The sequence below is a fragment of the Scyliorhinus torazame genome, chromosome 4, assembly GCF_047496885.1.
Source record: "Scyliorhinus torazame isolate Kashiwa2021f chromosome 4, sScyTor2.1, whole genome shotgun sequence".
Taxonomy (NCBI): domain Eukaryota; kingdom Metazoa; phylum Chordata; class Chondrichthyes; order Carcharhiniformes; family Scyliorhinidae; genus Scyliorhinus; species Scyliorhinus torazame.
In genome coordinates this window covers 220,312,604-220,333,484 of record NC_092710.1, presented here as the reverse complement: position 1 = coordinate 220,333,484, position 20,881 = coordinate 220,312,604, and the positions used below count along the sequence as shown (strand labels likewise).

The window sequence follows — 20,881 nt, the reverse complement described above, 5'->3', positions numbered from 1 at the left end:
ATAGGGTGGACGTAGGGAAGTTGTTTCCATTAGCAGGGGAGACTAGGACCCGGGGGCACAGCCTTAGAATAAAAGGGAGTCACTTTAGAACAGAAATGAGGAGAAATTTCTTCAGCCAGAGAGTGGTGGGTCTGTGGAATTCATTGCCACAGAGGGCGGTGGAGGCCGGGACGTTGAGTGTCTTTAAGACAGATGTTGATAAATTCTTGATTTCTTGAGGAATTAAGGGCTATGGAGAGAGAGCGGGTAAATGGAGTTGAAATCAGCCATGATTGAATGGTGGAATGGACTCGATGGGCCGAATGGCCTTACTTCCGCTCCTATGTCTTATGGTCTTATGGTCTAAATGTTTTAAACTTAAATAAAATAAGGCCAATTATGAGGGCATGCAGACAGAACTGGCTGAGGTGAACAGGGAAATTATGTTAAGGGATAGGTTAGTAGAATAAATGCAGTGGCAGACATTTAAGGAGATATTTCAGAATATTGAAGAGATCCCTCTTTCAATGGCACATAGTGCCCAATCAAGAAACCCAGTATCAGAAAAAGGAAGTGCCTGTTGAGAGCAATTACTCCGCCTTGCATGTGACCACTCCTCTCCCACCTCGCTGGTGACCCCCATCCCACAATCTCCATCCTGCTTTTGCGTTGGGTCCCCCATCGATCCTCAGCCTCTGACGGATGCATTACAAGCAACAGCTATCGCTGCAGGCATTGCAGAGCTGCAGCCTCCCCACACACAGGGATCCTAAATCTCAGAGAAGGCCTGCCTCCGCTCTGACAGGCAATTAATTGGTTCCCCCACTGAATCAGTGTAGGTCCCAACACATGGACAGGACCTGCATCAGAACACTAAGACTTCAGGAACAACTTCTATAACAATTATAAGTTGCATATTAAGAACTTAAAATATTACCTGTCAATTACCTACTATTATTGCCAAGTCCTATTGACTCTCAAATACTGAAGCATTTGCTTATCAATAAGTAACATTGGTAGATACTCTACAGCAATGATATATCACATTGTTTTACCTCATAACAGAATATCATTGCGATGCCTGGAAATCAGGATTGCTAATTAAAGCATTTACAAGTTGCACGCATACACACTACCAGACTGAGTTTTACAAAAAGTTGGTAATTAGCAAATCTGTCCAACACGACAGGCAGTTTAATGGGAACCTAGATCACATACAATGTTTAATGAGGTGGCGCCTTACTGTTTTATCACTAGGGTGCTATGAATTCTGCAAATATGTCATATTGAAATCAGAAGAGTGGTGGTTGCTGCAAATCAGTTGCAGCCAATTGGACACTTTCGACTACCACCCTCTGCAAAACCCCCATTCCCATACCTCAGAGTCTAATAACTCTATATTTGTTAGCACTGACATGAAACTCAAGGTGACAGGTTTTAATGTTAACTCACCTAATGAGCACAATTAAAGGTTCACCTATGAATCATAAAAAGTGATTCAGTTCTTTGCTCATCTCAAAACTGTCAGCCCAATATAGAGGGAGCGAGAAAAAATCTCATATTCTGATGAATACTGTTCGCTGCTGTGCAGCATTGTTTTTTACATAAAGGTCAATTGGTATAAAAGGAAGCCAGTTCTGCAACATCTATGACTCAATTGCTATCATTGTTCCAATTCTTGCCAGGGAGCGAGTGCTGGCAGGTGTATACAATTTTATGGTGTCACCACTACAACATGGCCAATTTAAATGCCTCTTTGTTCAATTAAATTAAATTGAGGGAACATTGCGCGGGATGCGCAGAAACTCTTCAAACACTTCATTTGTAACAAGTAGGCATAGCAAGATACAACACATCTATAAACTGAAACTAAGCAGTTTCTTGGTATTTAAGCTAAATCGCATATCCTTTGCTTTTAGGTAATTAATTCTGATGAATTTGAACTGAACATTTATGCTTTCACGTGCAACAAATTTAACATTGTTGTACCTTAAAATTGGGGCAATGATCCACTCAGGCCCTTGTATTTGAGCTTTATTTTAGGTATCCCTGGTGTGCTGCCTGGAATGAACATATGCCCTATTTAAAAATTGAAATGAAGCTCTTTGAGTTAGATCAAGACTGATAAATTATTTGCATTGGTATTTTTATTATGAGCAAGTTAACTTTTAAAGGAACCTTGGGGGCAGCTCACCCTTCCTGGATGTACTTTGAGGTGTGCGGCAAAGCTGGGATGGCCCGGACAGATAACTGGTGTTGAAGCATTGAACTGATGCTGTAGCTCACCAGAAGTATTGTGATTCAAGCATAAGGGAGAAATTAGCTTGATCCCCGGAACTGTCTGTTCCAGCTTGCTTCAGGAACTGGGTCCATAAATATATTTACGCCCAACAATTTTTATATACGTTCTTGACTTTCGGTGGGTCCCACGATTTCTGGTAAAAATGTAACCACATGTACATTTAAACAAAGCCAATTTAATTATATTTTTAAAATTTGTAACCCCGTGTGTTCCTAACCTTGTCAGAAGTCGTAGTTTTTAGTTTATTAGTGTTCCAAATCTTTGCTAATTTCTTTTTAAGAACTGACCTATTTCTTTTTGTGGTAGATGAGATTTTACCAGCTCAATGTACAGTCTGTTCTCTTGGTTATATATTAACTAGGATTTTGGAACAGGTGGGCTATTTAGCCCTTTGATTCCCTTTAAAACAACAAAAAATGGTCACAAACACTGAACTCTAAACCTGTATGACAACTTGGACAGACATTCCTGTGATCACTTAATTTGCATACAGAAAAATACATGACACAGAAAGAGTCTCATTGTTTGCTGCACTTTATTCCTTCACAGAGTTTACTGAATCCTCCTGAAGGAACCGGAACGTTTGACACGAGTCTCGTGAATGTGACAGTGTATCTTTAATGAGCCTGAAGGAACACAGGCAGCTGGCTTAGCTTCTTATCTCAAAACAAAAACTTGAAAGTTCTGAACAATTACAGGCAGCGTAATAGCTGAAGGAAGTTCAGATAGAAGCACTGCTGCTCTTTGAGTTGCAAGCTTTCTCTAGCTGGCTTGTTCTCAGTTCACTCAAACCTCACTGAGGATAGTGGTGTTGTTGGAAAATGAAGACTGAGAAGAATCTGGCAAAAATCATGGACCTGAGCTTTTTGTCTGAGGAGGAACAGTTCGCTCTTCAGGAAGTCCTTCAAAGAGATACCGCTCTTCGAAAGCTTGAAGAAAATCGCATCAGGTAGGAAATTTCCTTGTCTTCCAAATGACTGTTGCTTGCTTCATACAGGTTGGCTTTTCCCTCTACTCCCCTGTCCCTCAGGTAAGACTTCAAATGGGGGTTCCATCAACACTCTCAGGTTAACAGCAAAGGTACCAGAACATTGTTCCAAGGGGCGTGGAAGAGTTCTCCCAGTGAATATTTATCTCTGAACTAATAACAGTTAACAAATTACCTGGTCATTACCTGTTGTCGGTGGGGTTCTTGCTCTGCGCAAATTGACTGCCGCACTTCCTGTACATTACAATAGTGACTCATTTTTTGGTGGCTGGAAAGTACTTTGGGTGATTATCCTGAGAAGACATTCTGGGCGAGAGAGAATCCCTGCGACCAGTGCGAATTGCGCCACGCTGCCCCGATGCCAGCACTCGATTCTCCGCAGAGCGGAGAGTCGGCGCCATTGGCGTGTCGTGGTCGGCGCAGCGCAGGTCGGGGCTGCTCTACTACGTAGCCGGCCGCCGATTCTTGGCCCGGGCGGGCGTCGTAAAAACGGCGAGTCCCGCCGGCGCCGTCCACACCTGCTCTCAGCCGGCGGGACTTCGGCATTGAAGGGTCCGGAGGCGGCCTGTGGGGGGGGGGGGGGGTTCCGACCCCTGGGGGGGGGGAACCTCCGATATGGCCTGGCCCGCGATCGGGGCCCACCGATCAGCGGGCCGGACTCTCTAGCTGGGGGCCTCGTTTCCTCCACGCCAGCGCCTGTAGTCCTGCGTCATGTTGCGTCGGGGCCGGCATGTTGAAGGAAGCCACTGTGTATGTGCGCGTTGGCGCCGGTTCCACTGCCGGGATCAGCAGCTGGATCAGCGTGAACCGCTCCAGTGCCGTGCTGATCCTGAGGCCGTGTTGACGCCATCGAGAAACGCGATAGCGTTTCCGACGGCGTCAACACTTAGCCTCAGGATCACAGAATCCCGCCCTCTATATCTGCAACACTTTCTTTCTCAGCTCTTTGCTATAAAATGTTCTTTTTAATTTAAAACAAAGCTGATCTAATTTTGGCAGTGACCTGTCAGCATATTGTTAATGCAACTCTGGGATAGTGTTTTTTAACAGATGGTCTTTAGCATATATGCCCTATTAAATAAATATTTTCATTTTGTTATATTTGTCCTTTATGTCTGTACCTGAATGGTTGTTTAATGCAGCAATGTTACCTGATAGACATTGGGTGGAAAATTCACATAGTTTTTCAGTGTCAGGCTCTGACTGAAAACTGGCGTGTAACTGTCTAGCTGCACAGCCGAGGTTTTAAACCAGGCTTTCTGGCACTCTTGGGGGAAAAAAGTGGGAGTGGTTTACACCATCAGTCTAATGGGGCGGGGCCTGATAGAGCTGACAGAAATCGGCCACCATCTTTAAAGGACCCCCCATCACAGTAAGTAAATTCCCCCCAGCCCCCACCCCCAACATGAAGGACCACCCCCACCTCCGCAGCACTAGCAATGGGGCTCTTGCCCCCCCCTCCCTCCAACAACGGCACATCAGGCCTACAAGAATCTCGTTTCCCAATTCACATGCGATTTTGTGCCCGGGTTGCCGTTTTCGCCCCCATTATATTTTGTTATAGTGCAGTCCAATTCCAAAATAGTTCGTAAGCATATGTGCCAATGATATCATGTGCTCTTATTTTGATTGCTTGACTTGATGTGAAGCATATTTATTTTCTGTGAACTGTATGTTATGATACAGTTCCTTTTTAAATAAATTTAGAGTACCCAATTCATTTTTTCCAATTAAGGGGCAATTTAGCGTGGCCAATCCACCTACCCCGCACATCTTTGGGTTGTGGGGCCGAAACCCACGCAAACACGGGGAGAATGTGCAAACTCCACATGGACAATGACCCAGAGCCAGGATCGAACCTGGGACCTCGGCGCCGTGAGGCTGCAGTGCTAACCCACTGCACCACCATGCTGCCCCTTTGGAACAATTCCTTAATCGAAATTTAATGTGATTGACTTTTTTCTGTGCATTTGATGTTCAATCTAAACTGAAGTATGCTTAGGCTGAGTGAATATATTATTAATCCGATAAAGATCTGTAGAATTGTTGACTTACAGCATTTAGTGTAGACAGGATGTCTGCCGGTAAATTTTACGTTTGTGAGGCAAAGAAGGCATCTCTGACTTTGATACTCATAAATTCAAATTGTAATTAACTATTATCAGGACCGAGGTAATGCAGGAAATTTCACTTTGATTTGTTTAGTGATTTTATTCTCCCTCTTTTCCCTGTGAAAAATCACATATCCTGCACCCTCTTATCGCACAAAGGAAGGAATCTTGTTTCTCGCTTGTGTTCAATGCTGCTCCCACAGCTGACTCATAAAAGGTGTGGTAGATCAGCCCAGTTCCACAGTGCTTTTGTTCTTGACTTCCCGATTGCAGCCCTGCTGAGTTTCAGGGTTCAAAATTTAAAACACTGTGAAAGAAAATGGGGGTAATTGTACAGTTGGAACCTGCTGTAAAATGGGCAGGCTTGTATCACCATCCATTGTACAGCCCTCCTGATTTTCCATTTAATGTGTATATTGGGTATTTAATTCTATATTGCTCATCTTGCATCATCTTTCAAAGTTAACATTCCTATGTAGTTTGACCATTAACCAGAAATTCTGTGAAATTCTCATACACAAATATTAAAAAAATTGATGGTCTTTATATTCAAAATCTCCAAGAAAATGTTCACTCCTTTCTGCTGTTACCAACACAATATGGAAAATATTTAATTACAGCAAAACATTTTTCTTGGGTGTGTGTAATGTGGACCGCTCTGTGCTGGGGAGTGTGTGTAATGAGGAGTGTGGCGCACAAAGACTCCGTGAGACAAACAGAGTGAAGTCGATGAGGCTTTATTAAGCGTGTCTGTTCCCCAGCAGCCCGATAGTAAACTGGCATGCGGGGGAAGGCACCGGCTTCTTATACTTCGCCTTCAGGGCGGAGTATGAGGTCAACGGCCAACCAGGACCCGGGATCTGTCAGCCAATGACATTAGGGCTTCCAGTCCCACATGACCCCCAATACATACTACCACAAGGAGGGCTTTGTGCTGGGGGTAATGTGTAATGTGGACCGCTCTGTGCTGGGGAGTGTGTGTAATGCAGACTGCTCTGTGCTGGGGGTAATGTGTAATGTGGACTGCTCTGTTCTGAGGGTGTGTGCGTAATGCAGACTGCTCTGTGCTGGGGTTCTCTGGTCCCCCAGCCACGTGTTTCTTAGTGGTGCGCCGTTCACTGCGGCAGGATTCTCGACTCCCACGGCTTGTTGATGGGATTTCCCATTGAAGACACCCCTCACAATATTTGTGTGCATATTTATGGCCCTACCCCAGCTGCCCTTGAGAAGGTGCTGGTTAGCTGCCACCTTGAACAGTTGTAGTTCTTGTGGTGTAGGCATGCCCAGAGTGGTACTGGGAAGGGCGTTCCGGAATTTTGATCCAGCGAAAGTGATGAAGCGCTGGTGTAATTCTACGTTGGGAAGGCGTGTGGCTTGGAGGGGAACTTGCAGGCGGTGTTCCCATGCATCCACTGCCCTTGTTCTTCCACTGTTCCCGGAGAGTAAAATAGAACAAAAGTTTCAAATGGAAATCAGCTCAGGTATTCAAACCTGTTCAATAGTTGTCTCACAGGTTCACAAGCTGTCAAGCAGGCACCTCAGGTGTGATGATATACTTTATAAAGAATGTCTGCCTGTTGCTAAGGTCATTACGCTTACTATTAATGAGACAAATAAATAATCAAGCCATCTGTTAAACTCAGAAAATTTATCAATCAGTGCTGCAAGTAAACTTGACGCACTCATCATACTTATTCTACTTGAGACTTCAGGCCTTCTTTCAAACATGACAAAAATAGGGGTGGAGGAGAAAGACGACCCAAGCCATTTATAACTCCTGTTGTGACAGAAATGCTATGTCGGCTCTTTTTCCTTCCCTAAACAAGGGAAAAGATTGACAAACACTGGTCTTTTTAGAATTGATTCTGAAGATGGAGTCATTGTGGTCAATTTTAACCCATCAAACTCTGGGCCTCTGGCACACTGGGCTGCCCCTCTCGGCAATTACACCCGTGCCTACTCAGGACCTACTTTCTTGCCAGCCTGCCACCCTTTAGGCTATCTGATACTGCTCCAGCCCATTTGGGTTGGCAGCTCATCCGTTCTATTCAAATAAGTCTGCAGGGTAGACCCAATCCCTTTGCTGCTCAAACAGGATAGCCAGCCCACTAACTCCTTTGCCCCTCCGCTTATCATTGCAATTACAATCTGTCCCACCAACTAAATAAAAAGCAGTTTGTGAGGGAATAAAAAATAATCTTGAGTACGATCAGCTGGAGAGTTGACTACTTATTTCGTTGAAATTTTACAAGAACGAATGTTGTGATCTCCAAAGAGAGCGATAACTTTTAGAAAGACATTTGAATTCCAGTGACCAACCAGATTACACAACAAACAATTCAAGTTTCAAGACTCGTACTGTAATAAACAATCTAAAAGTAACATATCTGAACATTAAAATAAGTAAAATAATGCGGTTGCTGGAATCTGAATCAAGAACCGAGGACACTGGAAGTCTATTAGAAGAGAAACTGAATCACATAGGCTGCAAAATACATTGGGTTTTACTGGAGCATTGGATCAGGCCAAGGATGGCCAAATGGACATGAGAACAAGGTGCTGTGTTAAAATGGCAAGCAAAAGGAAGGTTCAGGTCAAGCTGACGGACTGAACGAAGGTGTTCTGAAAGCAGTCAACCAGTCTGCGTTTAGTCTTCGCAAAGTAGAGGAGACAGAATTGGGAATAGTGAATACAATAGACCAAATTGAAGGAAGTGCAAGTGAAACTCTGTTTAACCTGAAAGGAGTATTTGGGGCCTTGAATGGTGAGGAGGTAAAGGGGTAGACATTATTCAGTAGGCAGCTTCTACGCAGTACTACAGAAAGGTGCCCCGTTTAACTTTTAAAAAATAAATTTAGAGTACCCAATTAACTTTTTCCAATTAACGTGCCCAATCCACGTACCCTGCACATCTTTGGGTTCTGGGGGCGAAACCCACGTAAACACGGGGAGAATGTGCAAACTCCACACGGACAGTGACCCGGGGCCGGGATCGAACCTGGGATCTCAGCACCGTGAGGCAGCAATGCTAACCAATGCGCCACCGTGCTGCCTCCCCCATTTAACTTTAAAAACTTTTATTTATTCGTTCTTGGGATATGGGCGTCACTGGCTGGGCCTGCATTTGTTGCCCATCCCTAATTGCCCTTGAACTGAGTAGATTGCTGGGCTAATTCAGAGGGGGGGGGGGGGTGGCAGTTAAAAGTCAGTCACATTGCTGTGTGGGTCTGGAGTCACAAGTAGGCCAGAGCAGGTAAGGATGGCAGATCTCCTTCACTGAAGGACATTATGTGAACCAGATGTTTTTTTTAATGACAATTGGCAATGGTTTCATGGTCATCACGAGACTTAATTCCTGATTTTTCCATTGACTTCAAATTTCACCATCTGCACTGGTGGGATTCGAATCCTGGATCCCAGAGCATTACCATGGGTCTCTAGTGACAATACCACTATGCCATCATCTCCCCAGCGAACATCCCACTCTATGGTTATACTTTAATCTGTCCCTTAATTGGATCCTTCATTCTCCAGAAAGCTACTTTCTGTTCCCAGTGTTTTGAGCCCTTTTTACCTTTCCAGCTGCTTTTATGGTGACTTTTCAACTGACTTTTATGGTGAGGGTTACTGGAGATTCCCCTCTGTATCCAGAGATAGCCAAATTCTCTGGTCATGGATCCAAATCATGGATTTGGTGTGTCAAATCCAACAGGAGCTCCCAGTGATATGTTGAACAATAGAGACGCTCTCTCTCTCTCTCTTCCCTCTTCTCTGTCTCAGATTCTTGCAGACTAGCCTGTCTGTGAGCTTCATGGATATATTAAAAGCAACCCTGTAAGCTGGGGCTGCAATAGCTTTTTATGGTCTGTTCCATTCTCAAAGCCCATTTGTATGGCAATGTGAATCACATGGGCCTTGTATCCAGGTAGAAATACTGATAAGCCATCTTCTAAACCATTAACTCCATTCTATCTTGGAATTAAATACACAGTTTCAGGCAGGAGTCCCCAAACTGGGAAAGTCTGCAGGCCTGCTTGTCCAAACTGAGGCTGCATTCTGGAGAAGCGTGGGGATCAGAGGGATAGGATGAGAGGGCCTCAGAATGGAATTTGAAGTCAGCACCAGAGCATGGAGAGGTGGGTTTGGGGGTCCAAAGAGAGCCTCTGAATGGGAGGGGCATCCAACGTGGGCCTCGGAGCAGAATTTAGCCCTGACCAAGTCTTGGAGCAAGCGAAAGAGCTATAGGGTGTGCACGAGAGAAGGGGAGAAGGGTGTGTGTGAAAGAGAGGGTTGGAGTGTGCATGAGAAAGGAGGTGGAGTGTGCATGAGAGAGAGGGGGAGGTGGAGAATGCGGGAGAGAGGGGGAGATGGAGGGTGCGCGAGAGAGAGGGTGGTGGAGTGTGCATAAGAGAGGGAGGTGGAGTGTGCGCGGGAGAGGGGGGGTGGAGTGTGTGTGAGAGAGGAGGTGGGGTGTGCGTGAGAGAGAGGGGGGGTGAAGTGTGTGTGAGAGAGGGGGTGGTGGGGTGTGCGTGAGAGAGGGGGTGGAGTGTGCATGAGAGAGAGGGGTGGAGGGGTGTGCATGAGTGAGGGGGGTGGAGTGTGTGTGAGAGCGAGGGGGGGTGGGGTGTGTGTGAGAGAGGGGGGGGTGGAGTGTGGTGGAGTGTGCGCGAGAGGGGGGGTGGTGGAGTGTGTGAGAGAGAGGGGGTGGTGGGGTGTGTGTGAGAGAGGGGGTGGTGGGGTGTGTGTGAGAGAGAGGGGGTGGTGGGGTGTGTGTGAGAGAGAGGGGGTGGTGGGGTGTGTGTGAGAGAGGGGGTGGTGGGGTGTGCGTGAGAGAGAGGGGGGTGGGGTGTGTGTGAGAGAGAGGGGGTGGGGTGTGTGTGAGAGAGGGGGGTGGGGTGTGTGAGAGCGAGGGGGTGGCGGGGTGAGTGTGAGAAAGAAGGGGCGGTGGGGTGTGTGTGAGAGAGGGCGGTGGTGGGGTGTGTGTGAGAGAGGGGGCGTGGTGGGGTGTGTGTGAGAGAGATGGGGTGGTGGTGTGTGTGTGAGAGAGAGGGGGGTTGGTGGGTGCGTGAGAGAGAGGGGTGTGTGGGGTGTGTGTGAGAGAGAGGGGGTGGTGGGGTGTGTGTGAGAGAGGGGGGTGGGGTGTGCGTGAGAGAGAGGGGTGGGTGGGGTGTGTGTGAGAGAGAGGGGGTGGTGGGGTGAGTGTGAGAGAGGGGGTGGTGGGGTGTGTGTGAGAGAGGGGGTGGTGGGGTGTGCGTGAGAGAGAGGGGTGGGTGGGGTGTGTGTGAGAGAGGGGGTGGTGGGGTGTGCGTGAGAGAGAGGGGTGGGTGGGGTGTGTGTGAGAGAGAGGGGGGGTGGGGTGTGCGTGAGAGAGAGGGGTGGGTGGGGTGTGTGTGAGAGAGAGGGGGTGGTGAGGTGTGTGAGAGAGAGGGGGTGGTGGGGTGTGCGTGAGAGAGAGGGGTGGTGGGGTGTGTGTGAGAGAGGGGGGTGGAGTGTGCGCGAGAGGGGGGTGGTGGAGTGTGTGTGAGAGAGGGGGTGGTGGGGTGTGTGTGAGAGAGGGGGTGGTGGGGTGTGTGTGAGAGAGGGGGGTGGTGGGGTGTGTGAGAGAGGGGGGTGGTGGGGTGTGTGAGAGAGGGGGTGGTGGAGTGTGTGTGAGAGAGGGGGTGGTGGGGTGTGTGTGAGAGAGAGGGGGTGGTGGGGTGTGTGTGAGAGAGGGGGTGGTGGGGTGTGTGTGAGAGAGGGGGTGGTGGGGTGTGTGTGAGAGAGGGGGTGGTGGGGTGTGTGAGAGGGGGGTGGTGGAGTGTGTGTGAGAGAGGGGGTGGTGGGGTGTGTGTGAGAGAGAGGGGGTGGTGGGGTGTGTGTGAGAGAGGGGGTGGTGGGGTGTGTGTGAGAGAGGGGGTGGTAGGGTGTGTGAGAGGGGGGGTGGTGGAGTGTGTGTGAGAGAGGGGGTAGTGGGGTGTGTGTGAGAGAGGGGGTGGTGGGGTGTGTGAGAGAGGGGGTGGTGGAGTCTGTGAGAGAGGAGGGGTGGTGGAGTGTGTGTGAGAGAGGGGGTGGTGGGGTGTGTGTGAGAGAGAGGGGGTGGTGGGGTGTGTGTGAGAGAGGGGGTGGTGGGGTGTGTGAGAGGGGGGGTGGTGGAGTGTGTGTGAGAGAGGGGGTGGTGGGGTGTGTGTGAGAGAGGGGGTGGTGGGGTGTGCGTGAGAGGGGGGGTGGTGGGGTGTGCGTGAGAGGGGGGTGGTGGAGTGTGTGTGAGAGAGGGGGTGGTGGGGTGTGTGTGAGAGAGGGGGTGGTGGGGTGTGTGTGAGAGAGGGGGTGGTGGGGTGTGTGTGAGAGAGGGGGTGGTGGGGTGTGTGTGAGAGAGGGGGTGGTGGGGTGTGTGTGAGAGAGGGGGTGGTGGGGTGCGCGTGAGAGGGGGGGTGGTGGAGTGTGTGTGAGAGAGCGAGGGGGTGGTGGGGTGTGTGTGAGAGGGGGGGTGGTGGAGTGTGTGAGAGAGGGGGTGGTGGGGTGTGCGTGAGAGAGGGGGTGGTGGGCTGTGCCTGAGAGAGGGGGTGGTGGGGTGTGTGTGAGGGAGGGGGGTGGTGGGGTGTGTGAGAGAGGGGGTGGTGGGGTGTGTGAGAGAGGGGGTGGTGGGGTGTGCGTGAGAGGGGGGGTGGTGGAGTGTGTGTGAGAGAGCGAGGGGTGGTGGGGTGTGTGTGAGAGGGGGGGTGGTGGAGTGTGTGAGAGAGGGGGTGGTGGGCTGTGCCTGAGAGAGGGGGTGGTGGGGTGTGCGTGAGAGAGGGGGTGGTGGGGTGTGTGAGAGAGGGGGTGGTGGGGTGTGTGAGAGAGAGGGGGTGGTGGGGTGTGTGTGAGATAGGGGGGTGGTGGGGTGTGTGAGAGAGGGGGGTGGTGGGGTGTGTGAGAGAGGGGGTGGTGGAGTCTGTGAGAGAGGAGGGGTGGTGGAGTGTGTGAGAGAGGGGGTGGTGGGGTGTGCGTGAGAGAGGGGGTGGTGGGGTGTGCGTGAGAGAGGGGGTGGTGGGGTGTGTGAGAGAGGGGGTGGTGGGGTGTGTGTGAGAGAGGGGGGTGGTGGGGTGTGTGTGAGAGAGGGGGGTGGTGGGGTGTGTGAGAGAGGGGGTGGTGGGGTGTGTGAGAGAGAGGGGGTGGTGGGGTGTGTGAGAGAGGGGGTGGTGGGGTGTGTGTGAGAGAGGGGGGTGGTGGGGTGTGTGAGAGAGGGGGTGGTGGAGTCTGTGAGAGAGGAGGGGGTGGTGGAGTCTGTGAGAGAGGAGGGGTGGTGGAGTGTGTGAGAGAGGGGGTGGTGGGCTGTGCCTGAGAGAGGGGGTGGTAGGGTGTGCGTGAGAAAGGGGGTGGTGGGGTGTGTGTGAGAGAAGGGGTGGTGGGGTGTGTGAGAGAGGGGGTGGTGGGGTGTGCCTGAGAGAGGGGGTGTTGTTGACAGTATGTGTGGGTTATACTGTCCCTTGAGCATGCTTCACCATTTAAAATGAACATGGCTAAACATCAACTTCAACTCCACTTTCCCAGTCTATCCCCATATCCCTGTTTCCCTTCATACTCAAAAGTGTATTCTCCTCTGTCTTGAATGTCTACCGCTCCCCCCCACTCCCCGCAGGCCAGTAGGTTTTGCGGCAGGGAGAGCGTGAAATTACATGGACGCGATTCGCTTGGTGATCCTATCTGCCCCGGCCTGGGCATAATTTTAAGGAGGGGTGGGCGGAGCCTCTGATGGGAATCCTGTCCTTGCGGACACGGAAAATCTAGCAAGAGGTTCTAAAGTCGGAAACCCGTCAGCATGATATCATGTTCCAATTCTCCCAATGGCAGGTTAGTTGTGGGTCACTCTTCCTGCTGGCAGGTGGCGCAATTTCAGTAATGCTCATTAAAACACAATCTTATGTCCGTGTGGAGTTTGCACATTCTCCCCGTGTCTCCGTGGGTTTCACCCCCACAACCCAAAAGATGTGCAGGGTAGGTGGATTGGCCACGCTAAATTGCCCCTTAATTGGAAAAAAAGTAATAATTGGGTACTCTGAATTTATTTAAAAAACCCACAATCTTATGTCATGTCAGTGGGAAATTCTGTTGGCGTTAAACCTGATTGCCAATGAGGTACTTGCAAAAGGCAGTCCTCAGTTTACCAAAGTCTTCAGGGTAAGTGCAACAAAGCCTTGCAGCCAGAGCACTGCACTGCTTCCGATGCGTTGTATATTAGTCTGCCAGTCTGGTAGGCTGGTCCTTGCCTCTATCTTCATGCCGAGCTGGTCGTCATGGACAGCACCGTGCTTCTGAACCCATGGGCCTTCCTGTGACGCTGAGTCAGATCAATTGTTGGTCTTGGGGAGTACAGGGGTCTCCTTCCTCCCTGGTGCCACACACCAGTGTCTATTTGGACAGCTATGTGCTGCGAGACGTATATATCCACCACAACAAGGGTCCAAAGTTCGACTGGGGGTAGGGTACGAGATGAGTCCAGAGGGTGGGGATGTGTTGTCTAACGAAGACCACAATGTGGAAGGAGGGCTATTCAAGGAGGGGGGTTTAGCTGGGGTTCTCAATGGCACACAGATGGATGAGGATGATGAGCAATATAAGGCAGAGCGAATACCGAGATGAGGGAAGCTGGGCTCTGACAGGACTGCAGAAAAGCTCACAAACAAGGGGACTGTGGTGATCCACTGCATTAGGGGATGTAAGGTAGGACCTGCACTACAGCTTCACCGGTAGCTCCTGCCGGCTGGCTCCGCCCACTGAGAACTGTATAAATGTGCATGACCTCCAGTGCCCTGCCATTTCGCCAGCTGCAGCATGAGGCCATGCATCTGACTGTAATAAAGCCACAGTTGTACCCAACTTTAGTCTTTGTGCAATTGATCGTGCATCAATTTCCTACAGTCAGATTTTCCACAGAATGATATCAGAATTAAGCCCAATCGCCTGCAGCTGGATCCTCACTCGCCCGACGCCAGAAAAGACTTGACTCACTGGCTCGCATGTTTTGAGGCCTACATCAATGCTGCGAACCCCACACCAACGGAGGCTCAGAAAATAAACATCCTGTACGCCAGACTGAGCTCCAGTTACGGTCGCCGAACACGCGAACCTCCTCATGCGCGATGCTTTCGTGACGGGGATTGTGTTGGACCGCATCCGAGAACGATTACTGGAAGGGGCCACGCTCGAACGGCGGAGACGAAAACCTTGGCGCTCTCCATGACGGTCGCATCGCATCGCAATCGTACCCCTCCCGCCGCGCTGCCCACCCTTCTGCCCCTTCCTACCCCTCCTGGACACCGGCGACGACCTCCTCAGCCGGGGCCCTGCCTTCCCAATACGCCTGCGCCGCACGCCGATCCGTGCACCCCGGGGGTCCCCGCTGCTACTTCTGCGGTCAGCAGAAGCACCCCCGCCAAAACTGCCCGGCCCGCACTGCCGTTTGTAAAGCCTGCAGTAAAAAGGGCCACTTCACCGCTGTGTGCCAGGCCCGTGCAGTCGCTGCGATCGCGCCCGCTATCGCCCCCTCCCCTATGCTAGACGCACAATGGGAGCCACCATTTTCTCCTCCCGGGGCCATGTGCGACCAATGGGCGCCACCATCTTGTCCCGACCCCGCAATGTGCGCACCATGGGCGCCGCCATCTTGTCCCCCACATCGTCTCCGGACATCCCGACATTGGAACCGCACACGCTCGCCACCCGAAGCATCCGACGGCTCGCCGCACCTCGCTTCGATGACGCTGGACCAATCTTTCCCGCACAACTTGGCCACCGCGTCGACGACGGTGAAAATCAACGGCCATGCGACCTTGTGCCTGCTGGACTCCGGGAGCACCGAAAGCTTCGTACACCCAGATACTGTAAGGCATTGCTCCCTCGCGGTCCACCCTGCCAATCAAAGGATCTCCCTAGCCTCCGGATACCACTCTGTCCCGATCCGGGGCTTCTGTACAGTCACCCTCACTGTCCAGGGCATAGAATTTAGTAACTTCCGCCGCTATGTCCTTCCTAATCTCTGCGCTGCACTCCTGTTGGGCCTGGACTTCCAGTGCAACCTCCAGAGCCTCACCCTCAAATTCTGCGGGCCCTTACCCCCCCTTTACCGTTTGCGGCCTCGCGACCCTCAAGGTCAATCCCCCCTCCCTTTTTGCCAATCTAACTGTGGATTGCAAGCCTGTTGCCACCAGGAGCAGACGGTACAGCACCCAGGACAAGACCTTCATCAGGTCCAAAGTCCAGCGGCTGCTCAAGGAGGCTATTATCGAGGCCAGCAACAGCCCCTGGAGAGCCCAAGTGGTAGTGGTTAAAAATGAGGAGAAACACAGGATGGTCGTGGACTACAGCCAGACAATCAATCAGTACATGCAGCTCGACGCGTACCCCCTCCCACGTATATCTGATATGGTCAATCAGATTGCGCAGTACCAGGTCTTCTCAACAATTGATCTGAAATCGGCCTACCACCAGCTCCCCATCCAGAAGTCGGACCGGTCATACACGGCCTTCGAGGCGGACGGTCGCCTCTACCACTTCCTTAGGGTCCCTTTCAGCGTCACAAATGGGGTCTCGGTCTTCCAAAGGGAGATGGACCGAATGGTCGACCAGTCCGGTTTGCGGGCCACCTTTCCGTCCTTAGATAATGTGCCAGTAGGACCACGATGCCAACCTTGATAAATTCCTCCGCACTGCCACTCTTCTCAACCTGACCTATAACAAAGAGAATTGTGTGTTCAGCACGACCCGGTTAGCCATTCTCGGCTATGTAGTCCAAAACGGACTTCTCGGGCCCGACCCCAACCGCATGCGCCCCCTCATGGAACCTCTCCTCCCCCACTGCCCCAAGGCCCTGAAACACTGCCTGGGGTTCTTTTCCTACTACGCCCAGTGGGTCCCAAACTATGCGGACAAGGTCCGCCCACTCATTCAGTCCACCCAATTCTCCCTCGTGGCCGAGGCACAACATGCTTTCCCCCGCATCAGAGCAGATATCGCCAAGGCCGGGATGCGCGCAGTGGACGAGTCACTGCCTTTCCAAGTAGAAAGCGACGCTTCAGACGTCGCCCTTGCCGCCACTCTAAACCAGGCAGGCAGATCCGTGGCATTTTTTTCCCGCACCCTTCATGCCTCTGAAATTCAACACTCATCCGTCGAAAAGGAGGCCCAAGCTATCGTTGAAGCTTTGCGGCATTGGAGGCATTACCTTGCTGGTAAGAGATTCACTCTGCTTACGGACCAACGGTCGGTAGCCTTCATGTTCAATAACACACAGCGGGGCAAGATCAAAAATGATAAAATCTTGCGGTGTAGAACCGAGCTCTCCACCTATAATTACGAGATTTTGTATCGCCCCGGTAAACTCAACGAGCCCCCAGATGCCCTCTCCCGAGGTACATGTGCCAGCGCACAAGTGGACCAACTCCGGGCCCTACACGACAGCCTTTGTCACCCAGGGGTCACTCAATTGTACCATCTGGTCAAAGCTCGCAATCTGCCCTACTCCGTCGAGGGAAGTAAGGAGAGTCACCAGGGACTGCCAGGTCTGTGCGGAGTGCAAGCCGCACTTCTACCGGCCAGACCGTGCGCGCCTGGTGAAGGCTTCCCGCCCCTTTGAACGCCTCAGCATGGATTTCAAAGGGCCCCTCCCCTCCACCGACCGTAACACGTACATTCTCAGTGTGGCCGATGAGTACTCCAGATTCCCCTTCGCCATCCCATGCCCCGATATGACGTCTGCCACCGTCATCAAGGCCCTCAGCACCACCTTTGCTCTGTTCGGTTTCCCCGCCTACATCCACAGTGACAGGGGATCCTCATTCATGAGGAATGAGCTGCGTCAGTTCCTGCTCAGCAGGGGTATAGCCTCCAGCAGGACAACCAGCTACAACCCCCGGGGAAACGGGCAAGTAGAACGGGAGAATGGGACGGTTTGGAGGGTTGTCCAGCTGGCCCTACAGTCCAGGAACCTCCCAACCTCTCGCTGGCAGGAGATCCTCCCTCTACACTCCATCCGGTCACTATTGTGCACCGCCACTAATAACACACCCCATGAATGTGTTTTTACCTTCCCCAGGAAGTCCGGGGTGTCGCTCCTGACTTGGCTTGCAGCTCCAGGACCGGTCCTTCTTCGTAGGCACATCCGACTCCACAAGGCGGACCCCTTGGTGGACAGGGTTCACCTGCTCCACGCCAACCCTCAATATGCCTACGTTGAGTTCCCCGACGGCCACCAAGATACTATCTCACTCAGGGACCTGGCACCGTCAGGTTCCACCCCAACACACCCCCCCCACCAATGCGCTCCCCCCTCCCACAGTGCCGCCAATATTGACCCCACCAGACCACCCCCCCCCCCCTTTTCCATGCAAGAGGACGAAGAGGACTTTGGCACGCTCCATGAGTTCCCCGATGACTGGCCAGCATCAGCACCGCCACCACCGCCATCGGTGCCACCTCCACCACCATCAGCACCGACTTCGCCGCCACCGTTACGCCGCTCCCAACGAAGCACCAAAGCACCGGACCGGCTGAACTTTTGATTGACTCCGGAACGTCAACATGGACTTTTCTTTTTTTCCCTACCACTGTACATAATTGTACTATTTGTATATAGTCTCACGTCACCCCCGCCGGACTCATTTTTAACAGGGGGTGAATGTGGTGAACCACTGTATTAGGGGATGTAAGGTAGGACCTGCACTACAGGTTCGCCGGTAGCTCCTGCCGGCTGACTCCGCCCACTGAGAACTGTATAAATATGTATGACCTCCAGTGCCCTGCCATTTCGCCAGCTGCAGCAGAAGCCACGCATCTGATTGTAATAAAGCCACAGTTGTACCCAACTTTAGTCTTTGTGCAATTGATCGTGCATCAGGGCCCACATCATTTATTGGAAGGGGATACACAAAGACTCCAGATGTAGTGAGCAGAGGTCCAAGTGGGGTGTGGGCTCCTCATAGGTGGTGGGATGAGGAGGGAGGGTGGTTGAATTGAGGAGCAGACTTTTTCTTGAGGGTGTTAGCCCTTTCTTTCCCTCTTGGTTTCTGCACAGTCTGGTAAAGGCAGGCGGACTGGAGTGAGTGATATCAGTGTGCTGAGCTACTATTTCAATATGGCACTAGGTCCTTCAAACCTGCCAGCTGAGGGCAGGTGGATCAATCAGCTGCCGGCCCGCCAGGTGACTCGGTCAGAAACCCACTTGTGCATATTAATGAGGTGCCAAGTGCAGAATCTAGCACGGGATGCCATTTTTCTGACCAATGGGAATTGCCCAGAGTGAATTGTTCTGGTTTTCCCTTTTATAAATTTAGAGTACCCAATTCATTTTTTCCAATTAAGGGGCAATTTAGCGTGGCCAATCCACCTACCCTGCGCATCTTTGGGTTGTGGTGGCGAAACCCATACAAACACGAGAAGAATGTGCAAACTCCACACAGACAGTGACCCAGAGCCGGGATCGAATCTGGGACCTCGGCGCCATGAGACTGCAGTGCTAATCCACTGTGTCACCGTGCTGCCCAAATTGTCCTAGTTGATTGAGAAAAGTTACTGCATCGGAGTAAAGTTGTGTGCACACAAAATGGTTCAGTTAAGGCAACTTTGATTTTAAACTTTGATTCCATGTTCATTTCTACTGCAAGGTGACTCTTCGTAATTCTGTTGATACAGGAAGAAATCCACTTCTGTGATGTTAATATGATATCACAAACAAAACCAATTCGCAGATTAATCTTAATTTTACATGCATACATACATACGAGTAAAAAATGATTGAAGACCTGGATAAATAAATTTCGAGCAAGGCACAGGCTTTGCTCTGCTACAATTGAAATCCCTTGGGGTAAAGACTGGGCCATCAAATTAATTCACGGCTGGTTTAGATAGATTTTTGATGGATAAGGGAATCAAGGGTTTTGGGAGGCAGACAGGAAGGTGGAATTGGGACTACAATCTGACCAGCGGTGATGTTATCGATTGGCACTGCAGGCTTAAAGGACCAAATGTTTCACTCCTGCTCCTTAACCTCTATATTCCTATGTGTTCATCCACATTTACAATTTGTGTTCTATGAGATGAATCCAAAATATAACATGAGTACAATAAAGACCCGAAGAACCTGGGATGTTATTTTTGATGACTTCTAGTAACATTTTAGATCAGAAGCACACAAAATTAGCTTCACTACAATGTACATTTGCTGATCCCTCATTTGATTCACTCTTCAAATGTGGGTACTCAAGACTGAGTACTGTAAATATTGGCATACATGTGGCTTCTAGTTCAGAATATTGCTTTGCTTTGTACCACCAGCACAAGATACAAACTTCTACTCCTAACATGTTCCGTATTATTCCTATGGCTGTACTTCTGTGATACAGTTCTGATGTTAACTGTTAACCTTTAACGCATGGTAAGCTCCAAAGAAGTGATACATTTCTTATTGTTTGCATTACACTTCCATGATTGTTCTAATTATTGATCTAATTATTATTCAAGAATGCACACTACCTGAAAGATTACATGTATCATTTTAATTTCTATCCAGTGATAATTGTTGAAAATTGAATTCTGAAGAGCACACTAGCCAGAGGCAGAACATTCCACTTAACTTTGCTTCTGAATATTGCCTCCTGTAATTACTTTTCACCTCAAAGTTTACGCATGTCAGTTGAAACAGCAAAAAGGGGCTTTCCAACCATTAAACGACAAGTTTAATCCACAATGGTTCACTTTCTATTCAATTAATGAGCAGCGCTTGGCAAAAATTTCAGCTGATGCAAAATTTGCTTCCTTAAAATCAGTTAAATGGAGAGATGTTAAAATGCGAAGTTGACTAAATTTAATTTGAAGTGATCTATTCTTGCATTCATTATTGTAATCATTCTTATCTATCTAATCATGGCCAGAGAAAACTAGATCAGCTTGATTCAACCTCTGATTACAATGTGTATGTCTTTGATCTGGCTCTGAACAAATTGGGTGCTGAATCCAGGTTGACATATATCTTGGCCTTTATGTCCTTAATCCAGCCCAATTCCTTGTGGAAGATGTCTTCATAACTCCTAAAGGCATCTTGGAGGATGCTGTTAGATATTTTGATGATTTCCAGCCAGCCACATCCTTCCACAACAACTAAAGGTAGATTGGCTTCCTGCTCTCTGTTGGCCACTGGGGTATTGGCTGTTCTGAGGATCTTCAAAGGATGGGCAACACGATGGCGCAGTGGTTAGCACTGCTGCCTCACTCTGCTGAGGACCCAGGTTCGATCCCGGGCCCGGGTCACATTCCATATGGAATTTGCACATTCTCCCCGTGTCTGCGTGGATCTCACCCCCCACTACCCAAAGATGTGCAGAGTAGATGGATCGTCCACGCTAAATTGCCCCTAAATTGGAAAAAAATTAATTGGGTACTTTAAATTTATTTTAAAAAAACAAAAAAAGCAGGTTTATAATTTCACGTAGATTTGAATAATTTTTTTGTGAGTGCCCTTATGTACTGCCATCTTAAAAGAACTCAAAAGCA

At 50.1% G+C, this 20,881-nt stretch overlaps 1 protein-coding gene across 1 annotated transcript in view; it reads left to right on the top strand.

Annotated features, from left to right (window-relative positions):
* The window catches only part of LOC140410770 (synaptotagmin-like protein 2), a 361,907-nt gene that overhangs the window by 65,945 nt on the left and 275,081 nt on the right, over positions 1-20,881 (top strand). Inside the window, exon 2 of the mRNA XM_072499365.1 lies at positions 2,831-3,230. Within this exon, the coding sequence (XP_072355466.1) occupies positions 3,103-3,230 (128 nt within the window). The 5' untranslated portion in view covers positions 2,831-3,102. The remainder of the gene's footprint in view (positions 1-2,830; positions 3,231-20,881) is intronic.